This window comes from Poecilia latipinna, unplaced genomic scaffold (genome assembly GCF_001443285.1).
Source record: "Poecilia latipinna isolate Pla-1442-1.1 unplaced genomic scaffold, P_latipinna-1.0 Scaffold358, whole genome shotgun sequence".
NCBI classification, from domain to species: domain Eukaryota; kingdom Metazoa; phylum Chordata; class Actinopteri; order Cyprinodontiformes; family Poeciliidae; genus Poecilia; species Poecilia latipinna.
The window spans coordinates 372815-384406 of record NW_015112974.1 but is presented as its reverse complement, the minus strand read 5'-3'; the positions used below and the strand labels follow the sequence as shown (position 1 = coordinate 384406).

Here is an 11592-nt window from a genome sequence, read left to right as displayed (position 1 = left end):
ACACACACACACACACACGCCCACACACACACACACACACACACACTCACACGCGCACACACGCACACACACACACCCACACACACACACACACACACGCACACACACACACCCACACGCACACACACACACACACACACCCACGCACACACACGCACACACACACACACGTGCGCGCGCTGCTCCCTCACCCCGGGATGCCTCCGGACTCCAGCTTGTTGGCGATGTCCACGTCCCAGGACCAGACGTCAAACTGCCACTTCCTGAGTCCCAGAACGCCGCACAGCACCGATCCGGAGTGGATCCCGATCCGCATGTCGATGTCGTGTTTCGTACGAGATCGGACGTATCTGGACGAGAAAAAGTTTCATTACGGTCCGACTCTCCAGCCTCACGTCTTCACCCTCCTGTACCTACATTCAGAACCACAGATCCACAAAATAAGCCCCATTTTCAAATGAATACACTAAATTATTGACTAAATAAACATATGAACTCAACAACAAAGATATTTAATTCAGATTTTTTTAAATATAACAGTAGGAAAAGGTTTTGTTTTGTGATTTTTCAGAGGAAACAGCAGAATAATGGTTCTGATCCAACATGTTTCTGGGTCTAAACTGAAAACAGCAGAGGAGCTGCTGTTGGATCATCCTGGATGGATGAAATGTCCAAACATTGGTCTAGTCCAAGCAAACCGCAGCTGAAGAATTTCCCAGGATGGTCAGGACACAACTAATCAGTATAAAATTAATATTTTCTTCACTTTCTGCGGAGTTGAGACAAATGTAATCAGTTCCTCATCACATTTCGTCGTGGTAGACGTTCCTAACACATCAGTGTGAATGAAAATTAAAGCAAAATCAAGAAATTTAAGTTTTTCCTGCTTTTCTAAACCTGCTGGTATTTTTATCAGATACACATCAGTGTCAAAAATCCATTTTAAACTATGCATAGATTATACACTGTACATTGTATAAATAAATATGATTGACCTGAAGTGAATAATGTTTCCATAATATCATGAAGTTATTTTTAGTAACACGATGAAATGCATAAGCCTTTGCATTAATGCAGCAAATTAATAAACATGAATGTGACCTTTGGTGGGAGTGGATGCCGACGGCGCCGCTGCCACACGCTGCTCAGAAACAAACAAATTTCACGCATATCTGCAGCTCTTCAATAAAACGGCTGAAAAAATGGTCATAAATTTGCGTCTCATTTCATAGTTTATTATCTGTGAAGAGAAAGAAAGCAGGACTGAAGGCTGATGCCGTCACTCCACGCCTCATCGCTGCAGCGGCAGGTGAAATGCATCCTGGGAAGGTGAGACAGGTGCTTAATGGCAGCTGCAGCATATCAACAGCACCAATCTGCAGTTTGACAGGAAGATGACGCAGGCGAGGACGGAGAGGAGGAGACGGTGTGACTGACGCGACAAAAGCCCGACCAATCAGCTGCGTCCTTACTGGCTTCACTCATCCTGCTGCTGGAGCAACAAGACGCATCAATCTCACAGCTTATGCATCACTAATCCCTCTTTTCCCGGCCAATATACGTTCTCCTCTCCGCCCTCAATGTCACGCAGAAAGAGAAGCAAGAGGTCGAAATCCAGCAGCAATAAAGTCGATTATTGAATTAGAGCCGGCAGCGGACTCAGACGCTCAGAGTCCAGAGTCAGCAAGCGTTTTCCGAGGATCGGAGGAGTAAAAGCATGCTGGGATGTTACTTCTGCTGCGTGCATTCTTCTCCTGACCAGAGGGCAGAAGCATTTCTAAAGCAAAACTCACTTCAAAAAGTCGAGTTTTTTCTACCGTCTACATTACAAAAAGCTTTCCTTCAGGTGGAACAAGAGGCAGACTGGGAATGCAACAAAGTAAAGAAATTAACTGTTAGAGGGGACAAATGATGCAAACCTCACATTTTGCACATTTTTGTTCTTTTATTGAGTTTCTACTTCTTCTAAAAACCAACCAAGGCTTAAAAAACAATCAGCTGGTTTTTGGCTATAAGTTTATGTTTTATGGTGTCTGTTGTTGACTCGCCCTCCAGAAACCACTTGCTGCATTCTTGTTGGTTGTGCAGGAGGCGCCACTTCTGTTTTTCAAAGGTTTACGGTTGTATAACTACGCATCAGTTTGCAGCCAGTGCAAATGCTGAGTTGGGTGGGCGTGGCCAGAAGCAGACTCTTTGGATTTAAAGTGACGGAGGCCCTAAAACAGCCTAAAGTCTCATTATCTAAACCTGTTTAATGAACAGGTTTTGTATAGGCCATTGACCCATCCTCACCTGCTCAAGAAACCATGGTCACCTTTCATGAAGATGAGCTGCAGTGAAACACTGGATGTCCCGATTCTCTAATTCAGTGACTGGAATTGAAATCTTCAGATCAGAACAAGAGATTCTGTTTAAATCTGCTTCTGTCATCAGAAATAGTTTTAAATTAGACTGAAGTAGTCCTGGGACTTTAAGGTGGTAATTTTCATTAATTAATCATCTTTAACAGAGTAAATCACTTTTTCTCTACATGAAAATATTCTGTCCGGAACGTTTTGTATTGATGTGTTTCTGGTACACCCATAAATTTGACGCACAAGTTACATCCGCTAACAGCAGCGATGGACGACAAAGCTGCTTCTCTCGGCGCACTGGGGGTTAATTTCTGCTTCTAAACCGATCTGATTGCTGGAAAAGCCCATTGCTGTGCTAAAAGGAGTTAGCCTAAAATAGCACGTCAATACTAAACGTGTAGCAGCTAACGCTAATGTCAGCGTCCACATTTCTCTAAATGTGACTAATTTTAACTAATTAGTCAATTAAGTCAATTAAAACTTTTAACTCCCAGTACAAGTTAAAATCTGAACAATATCTGCAAAAGGTTAACAATCTGAAACCAACACTCTCATTCCGCCCATTTACATGGAAATGTGCAGAAGGCCGTGATGCTGGGGGTGAGGTGTGTGTGTGTGTGTGTGTGTGTGTGTGTGTGTGTGTACGCGCGCCTAGTGGCTGAAAGGCACACGTGTTTTTTCCAAACGTGTTTTTTCCAGACAACAGGAAGGTGGTTATTATAATCTGCTGGTGTATCATTAACCAGCGGCTCGGGGCCAGACCGGACGAGGTTAAAACATTTTGCTTATAAATGGCTCCACATTCAGGCTCACAATTATTTGCATGAATTATGCAGAAATATTTGCATGTAAAGTAGAGTTTGTTTTCACCAGCACTAATATTTGTTTGGAGCATTTCAGGGACAAGTTCCTGTTTTATTGTGTTTTCAGCTGAATTTGGCTCAGGTTTTCCCACTGCTGCTGCACACTCTTTAAATTAACTGTTTATTTTCTATTTGTGCCCCAAAGTGTTTCATTTTTAACTGTTAATTTGTCTCAGTAAATATTTAAAACAATCTATTTTTTCCAGCTGCAACTTTCAGGATATTCAAGGTTTTATCTGAAGTGAGACAGAAATGGAAAATGTAGATTTTTTTCCCTATTTTAAGAAAATTATTTAAATGAAAGAAATGAAAGCTTAGCAACAACAAATGAGCTTTGATTGAAAAGTTTCTGTTTGATGTAGATTATTAGATGAGTGATTTGTTTACTTTAAGGAAGACTTTGTAAAAATGGCAGTAATTTAATCTCAGGTTAAATACTTCAATCACATTTCCTCAGGATTTTAACCAAATGGTAAAACAAAAATCAAAGTTTTGAAACGACCTAGTTAAAGTCCAGATTTAAATCCCATTGAGCTGCTGTGCCATACAGTTGAACAAACTTTTCATGGTTAAAGAATTTTTCTCTTAAACTGAAGACTTTGAAGACTCAGAACGTAAGACACTATTTGAAGAACTTCTAGTTTTTCCAGAAATGCAGAAATTGGATCAACGTTTTAGGAAATCCTTGGTCGTTTAGTATTTTGTCCTTCAGGTAAAAAATCCACTTCTCCTTTTTATCTGCTCCATCCTAAACCCTTCATCGTCATCCTCCTCAGATCTGCAGCGTCTTCCTCCATCCCATCATAAACAGTGAATCCAGAACCAGTCAGGCTGAACAGCTGATCTCAGGTACGGCTCACCTGATGGTTTTGAGCATGCTCAGTCCCATCTCCACGCAGCAGTGGGCGTGGTCCGGTCTGGGCTCAGGTAGACCAGACACGCAGTAGTAACAGTCTCCCAGGATCTTGATTCGCAGACAGTGATGCTCCTGGGACAGAAAAACAGATTATTTTTACAAAAACTAGACCACTGAACCCAAACACAGAGAGAAATGAATACATGTGAAACTTTACAAAACTCTCTGAGAATATTCTCCGTTTTTAGCAGATTTTTTATGTTACCTTTACCCAATTATCTCCTAATATTTCCCTGGTTTGTGTACTTACGTGAGCCAGGCGGTCGAAACGTGCAAAGAGTTCATTCAACATTCGTACCAGCTCCTGGGCGGACAGCGTGGTGGAAAGGTTCGTGAATCCTTTAACATCTGCGAAAAGAATGCTGAATAAAATACGGAAATGTCACTTTCAGATCCAGGTTAGATAGAAATACTGATCATACTCTAAGCTGTGTTTCTCTGACTGTGAGGATCATCAGACTGAAAGGAAATGTGTCTCAGTAAGAGACGCTGATCTGATGAGGAATCATGAATCCTGAACCGAACGCGGAAGCGGCTCACCTGACATTCTCGTAGCGGTGGATGTAAATTCTGTGGAACTGATGCTGGAGGTGTTCGTCCTCTACATTTGTCATGTCGTTGATCATTTCCAAAACTACAAAACGTGGCAGCACGGATAACACCAGCCGTTCCTGGAGAGAGGCAGGAAAAGAGGCGCGATGAGCAGAACCTGACTGCGGTTCGGGACGGTGACGTGGTCCACAAAGTTACAGAGCTTCAAACTTTCTTTGCTTCGTAAAAGCAAGAAATGGATCAATAAGTTTGACAATAAACTAAATCAGGTGAATAAGTCTTTTCTGTTTTGTCTCTGGCTAAAAACCATGAGCTATTTCTTCAGCTAGCACAAGGCTAGCTCTTTGTTTTGGTTGAATTTACCCAGAATGCCCTGCGCTGTAGTCTACTTCCTGTTTCTGGAGCGGTCTCCGGTCTGCTTGGCATTCACAGAGGCATTAAAACCAGAGTTCACTTCAAACGAACCCAGACCAGGTTCGGTTAGCATTCACACCTGAACCAACGAACCGGACTGGAGTCGGACCGAAGCGGACTGAACTGGGCATGAGTCAAACTCCAGTTTGACTGAGGCCATTATATAGTTGATACAAACAATCAACAATCTAATTGGCTAAACAAGTTCAGGTCCAACAGTACTTGGACATTTGAGCTAGTATGTATAATTATGACTCTTTGTTGATTAGAAAATAAATATTTTATCAAAATGACCACAATATGCCAACATACACAGAAAGCATCAGATTCAGATGATTAATGGAGCAAGGAAAACTGACTGTGCCATATGTAGAGTAATAGATATGAAAATGAATTTAAATGGACGAACAAATGAAAAGTGGAGTTCTGGGAAGCGTGTAGTCCAAACCCAGTAACTGTGAGCTGGTTCCTCTCCCCAGGCTGCTGCCTTCCCAACAACCATCTGCCAAATTTATCTTGATAGTTTCTGCATATTTCTTCCTAACCGAACATCAAGTTAAGACAACGTCAAAAAACAAGCTCTGCTTTTGTCCTGACGCGACACAAAAACAAGAAACAGGACAGCATGGCAGAGATGAAGCCCGTAAAAACAAATAAACGACATTAACTCTGCCAGCCCGGGGCCGCAAGCAGCATCCTAAAAAAAGCCTCAAGGCTTGCAGAGAAAAAATAAAAAGCAGGAAAACAAGATTTGCTTTTATTGGTCTAAATGAGGCAGCGCCGCTCTGCAGATCCAGGAACAGATTTAGTGTGGGAGCATCTCTCAGGAGATCTGCATCAAATCCAAGCCACCGCTCTCCTAAAATACTCAATATATGTGAAACATAAAGATCCAAACGGGCCGGCTTCGCTTTTACAGCCAGAAAGATTCCTTCCTTTAATATTCTGCTGCAGGGTTGGGACAGATTAGTCCCTAATAAACTAGTTTTATAACTCATCTCCAGACGCTGCCTCCATTTCAGAGCGCTTCTCTGCTTTTGTCACTTAAAAAAGAGAAATTTAGAAAAAGATTATCAGATTCCCCCCCGACTCTTAACACACGAAACAAACTGAAAATATTTCTTATTCTGTCCCATCAGCTTTATTTCATTTAGCAGTTCAAGAAGTGGGAATATTTTAGTTCTGTTCTACGGCTAGTCTGGGTGATTTTCAGATATATTTACTAGAGAAGAAACTCTGAACTGCTTTACTTCTCTCAACATCCAACCAACAGTAATGTGCAAAAGTCTTGAGTTTTTCCTTCCAAACTTTCCTGAAATCTCTCAGGAAGTCTTCAAATTCAAACTTCTTGGAACTTAATACAGATACAGATATTAATATCTGTATTGGTGCCGATATTGAAAAAGATTCTAGATCTGCCATCAGTGACTGATCCATAAGGGCAGATCTATTCAGTCTAATTCTGTTTTGTAGTCTGAGCTTTATTTTTATTTATATTTATTTAAATGGACTTTCTGAAGCATTTGAAATGTTTGCTGCTGTTTACTTTCACATTTAGTCAACCTTTTGTTTTAGTCAGCTTCGGTTTCTTTATTCCTCATTACACCGACTGAACAAATTAAGGTTGTTTTTAGCTTGTGAAGCTATAGGCGTATTTAATTGTGCTGTTCTTGTGTAGAGTCATCAAATAAATGTGTAATTTAGTACATTTATGTCTGTGTTTATTAAAAGAATCATTTGAAATTAATTCATATTAATAAATCAGGCATAAAAAGATTATAAGCAAATGAAATACATTAGTGTCAGTCTTCCAAAGAGTGGATGTCTAACACTAAGAAACTGAAACTTTAACTTCAGACTGTAAAAGTCTCATCTGGCTGGATGGTGCAGTAGAAAAATGTCTGGACTGGTTGGGACAGATGAAGCCTGAACCAAACCGGGTCATCACCGGGACAACGACCCCAAACCCAGCAGTTTGCTACAACACAGAGGCTGAAAGAAAGCAGGACAGGAAACGGTCCAGTCAAAGTCCAGACCTCAACCTGGCTGAGGAAGAGAGTCATGTATTTTATCTGAGTGATGAGAACAAAAAACAAGATGGTTCCATAAACTGAAGGATGATTTACTTTTCCCATCATTAAGATATTATCTGCATGTTGCCCCATTCAGATTTATTTTAAATAATATTCTGCATTTTACTGTAAAATGTTACAAATCCAAAAAAGTTACAGAAGCCACCCTAAAGAAAGAATTAGCAATGCTCCTGTTGTTACCAAACACAAACATTTTTCTCATTTTATCTTCTGAAGGAGTAATTCAGCTAAAATGTGGATGCTGCAAAGGCCTGAATGTTCAACCATCAGAGGAAGAGCAGGTTCCTGGTTTTGGTTCTGAGCTGAAAACAGTGAAGAATCCTCAGACGAAGGCTCAGACAGTCAGATATTCCAGCGGAGCGTTAATAACGCCTCGGCTGCTGAATCACAACCCGACGCCTCGGGGCCGGCCCGGCTTCACTGCAAGAAATGAGGATTCCTCCTGAAGCCGACCGACAGGAGACGTCCAGCCGCCGCCCAGGTTTACGGCGCACATCTAACCGAATATCTACATTATTATCCTGGTTTATCAGAACCGAGAACATCTGGGTTAAAGGAAACGGCAACATTTACTTTAATGTCAGGCTAATCAAAATGTAGCCCAAAGTTCAGACATAAATGAAAAGCTAACTAAACTTTAGAAGAATATTTTAAAATCTACATTATTTCTCTTACAACATGGGGAAAATGTCATGTTGTACATTAATAATCTGCCATTGGAACTAGAATGAATTATTTACCTAAAACAGTCTCTTATTTATTGCTGAAAAGTTCCCTGTAAGTCAGTTTTGTCTTATTTGTAGTAAAATAAGATATTTGATTATAAATAAAAGTACTTGGTGAGACTTTGTGTTTTTGCAGTGAAGATCTGGATCCTTTCGGATGAGAGTTTTGGTAAATCTGTAGGTTTCCACATGAAAACTGAGCAGGTCTGAACCCGCTGCAGGAACTTTGCTGGTTTTTTGCCAGTAGAGGACTTGACTTTCCCAGCTGGTCACTTCTTGCAGTGTGGAGCCTTAATGGCATGTTTGCTCCAGTGGACGCTGTCCCCGGTTTGGACAGCTGAGAGCCAGCGGACTCAGTGTCAGATTAGCTCAGATGATCATTAGCGCAGCTTGATTTTAGCTGAGGGATGAAGGCCTGCAGCACATCTCTGACAGCACACATTTCCCTCCCGCTGTGCAGGAGGTGCAGCACAAAACATCCGGCACTGCTGAGGATTCAAAGCAGAAAGTGAATGTTTCATATTAAAAACGTTAAGATCCTGAAGGTAATGTTGTCTTTTTGTGATGGACATATCTTCATTACAGTAGCTGCATTTCCATTGCAAATGTGAGCAAGTTTTTGATTTTATTCTGCAAACACAATTCCAAAATTGCTGTATTTCCATTAAATAAGAGACTGGATTAAAATCCCACGTGAATAAGTTTGTTCACGCAGTAAATCATTAAAATCATGGCAGTGACAGATGTAAACAGTTTGAGATATATTAATATTTCAGTCATGGTGGTGCTCATCTGTCAACCAATCAGAGGAGACGCTGGCGTCTTATTCAGGCGTTGGAGTTACAAGCCCCGCCTACTTGGGAGCGGCTACGTATGCTGCGGTTTGGGGAAACTGTAGTTGGCCATTTTATTTTAGAGCTTTGGGTTCCACATGTTGGAGTGAAACATCTTTTTCTGAACTGAGATGTTGTGATTTTTCTGATGGAGGCAGAAACATCAAAAACAAACCATCATCTGACCACTTCCTGTCGTCTTCTTCGACGTTTCCACCAGTAGTAATATCCAGCTTATGATCATGTGACTCGTTTGATGCAATAAAAGTGTCTCCTCTGCAGTTTTGGAAAATACATCTGTTCCCATTAAGCAAATTGATTTTCATAAAATCAATTTGTACATTTCTGTGGTTAATGAAAACATCTGCTGTGTCTGGATATCGTGATTTGATTACACCAGTTACTCTTTTTCTCGTACTGAAAACCATCAATAAGGACTTTTGTTTCATCATAGAGTTTAAAATCTACAGCTTTATTTCTTTTCTTTTCTAACAATCCCTGGAAGACTGAAGGCTAAGCACAGAATGGCACAACTAACAGTTAAAACTCCCTAAGAATTATTTCTGCCATTTTTACTGAGCTACACATTACAGTCAACATTTAACCTTTAACATTTGACCTTTAAAGAGTTCAGTTCACCGGTTTCCTTCTCAACAAAACATCCTGGCTCCTGTGTAACATCAGTCTCAGTGTGTTTGTCTTTCATTTTGATTGAATTCAGATATGTTTTATTAATTAAGAAAGTGTGAAACTGTATATTTTTATAATATACTGTTATGACTCAGCAGAGGTTATATTGGCAGCTCCTGCAGTGAACTAGAAGTCTGAATATGGCTTTGCATAAACTTTGACCATGATGGAATAAATCATAGATATCGTCTCTGATCAAATCTGCGGCCCGGCGCTGCATTATTCACACTCACTGTGTTTTCCAGGCTCATTTAAATTTTATTCGTGTTTCTTATTTCTATGGACCCGCTGAGTCTCTGGCACTTTAATTTACAGTTTTTTATTTCACACAGATGGAGGAGCTGTGCTGCTGCAGAATCTAAATCTATTTCTATAAACAAAACAAATCATGGCAGCATTTACTCCAGCAGATCGCTGACCGCTGAACCTCTGGCTGCTGGGGAACGCAGCAGGCTGAGCTTTAAACCGACTTTGTTATTAAATGAGGGTGGAATGATTATCGTTATTATAAACAGGGATTATGTGCATAAGTTTAATTTATAAACTGTATATCCTCACTAATATCTGCTTAAATGAAAACCTGTTTGCTCTGAATAAAACTAAAACTGGGAATCCACAGCATGATGCTGCCACTGCTTTACAGTGCTCTTAATGTACCAGCCTGGTGCAGATCCAGTGAAAAACGACCAATCAGGTTCAGATCAGAGCTTTGATTAGGCCGTTCTCAGGTAAGTAAAATCCCACAGAATGATGCTGCTACCACCGTGCTTCACAAGCTAGGAAAAGTTCTGTTTTTTTTTTTTTTTGTTTTTTTTTGCTTTGAACTTTTACCTCTGACTCCTCCCAAAAAAATATAAGATAACATCCACGATGGATGGATGGATGGACGGACGGATGGATGGATGTCTATTGCCATAGCAACCTGTAAGCAGTAGGAGAAGTCAACCTGCCCTCTTCATGGCGTCTGCTTCTCTTTCTTCTGCATTTTTTTAATTAACTGTAAGTTTTCACTCTGAGCCGGTGACATGAAGATAAAAAGTAAAACTCTGCTAATAAAGTGAATGTGAAGCCATGACAGCGCTGACAGGAAGCTGATTCAAAGATGATCCGGTAAAGCTGCGGCGTTTCCTCCTCCTGAAGCTCAGTAAGCTCCCACAGCGCCAGAAAAACAAAGAAGAAAAACAAAGAAGAAGAAGAAAATCAAAGCAGAAGAAGAAAAACAAAGAAGAGGAGCTCAGTCAGACCTCAGATCTGGCCTGAAAACAAGCCGCTGGCGGTCAGGGATGCTGGGCTCTGATTGGTCCATGTGGAGGTGTTGTGCTGCAGGCGGCGCCCCGGCTCATCACAGCCCGGCCTTCCAGGAAACATGAGGCCGCTAAAAGCTTTCTGCGCCGCCGCCTCACAGCCGCGGTAAACAAAGCTCACTATCAGCCGTGTGTGTGCTTGCTGATGCCACTCAGACTGTGTGTGTGTGTGTGTGTGTGTGTGTGTGTGTGTGTGTGTGGTGTTATTGGTCAGATGCTAAGTGTCCCTGACAGCTTCGTATCGATGATGCGTTCGTGTTTTTCTCCTCCTGGAAGTCTCTCCGTCCTGCCGCTGAAACACTCCAGCCGCTTTGCTTCTTTTAACGCCCAAACCGACCCTCACACACAACAACAGGAAGTAGAAACATGTCCTGTACACGGAGGCCAGTGTTTACCGTTTCTTCCAGTCAGACAGGGATAAATACAGTCCCATTAAAAACCATTTTGGAGGCACATCCAATCTTTGTCTCTTTGCTCTTCAGAAAGCGCCGCACTCCGCCATGACGGATGTCAAACCAACCAACAAGCCCATTAACGCCTGCAGACCTGCTAAAAACAGTTTGTTGCCTCATGTCACTTTTATTTAATTGATTTTCCTGAAAAAATGGCAAGAATGCAAACCAAAGATCTAATCTGGAAAGCAGACGGTGACGGATAGCAGCCATTAATCGTAAGGACTGGCACTGGTGTATTCACGAGTTTGCAGCTTACCTTTTCACAAGGTAAGAAGATTAACGGTGATATACTTCATAAATAAGATTAATAAGACCCAATCAAATATTTCATTATGGAGAAGCTAATAGCCTAATGATTAATAACCATGGAGGAAAAAATGCCTCATGTAGCCT

General features: G+C 41.2%; 1 protein-coding gene across 1 annotated transcript in view; it reads right to left on the bottom strand.

Annotated features, from left to right (window-relative positions):
• Nucleotides 1–179: 179 nt before the first annotated feature.
• LOC106949718 (adenylate cyclase type 8) overlaps nucleotides 180–11592 on the bottom strand; it is a 38851-nt gene continuing 27438 nt past the window's right edge. Inside the window, exons 3-6 of the mRNA XM_015036162.1 lie at nucleotides 4674–4804; nucleotides 4384–4495; nucleotides 4078–4205; nucleotides 180–350 (exon numbers count right to left, since the gene is read on the bottom strand). Coding sequence (XP_014891648.1) covers nucleotides 188–350; nucleotides 4078–4205; nucleotides 4384–4495; nucleotides 4674–4804 — 534 coding nt within the window. The 3' untranslated portion in view covers nucleotides 180–187. The remainder of the gene's footprint in view (nucleotides 351–4077; nucleotides 4206–4383; nucleotides 4496–4673; nucleotides 4805–11592) is intronic.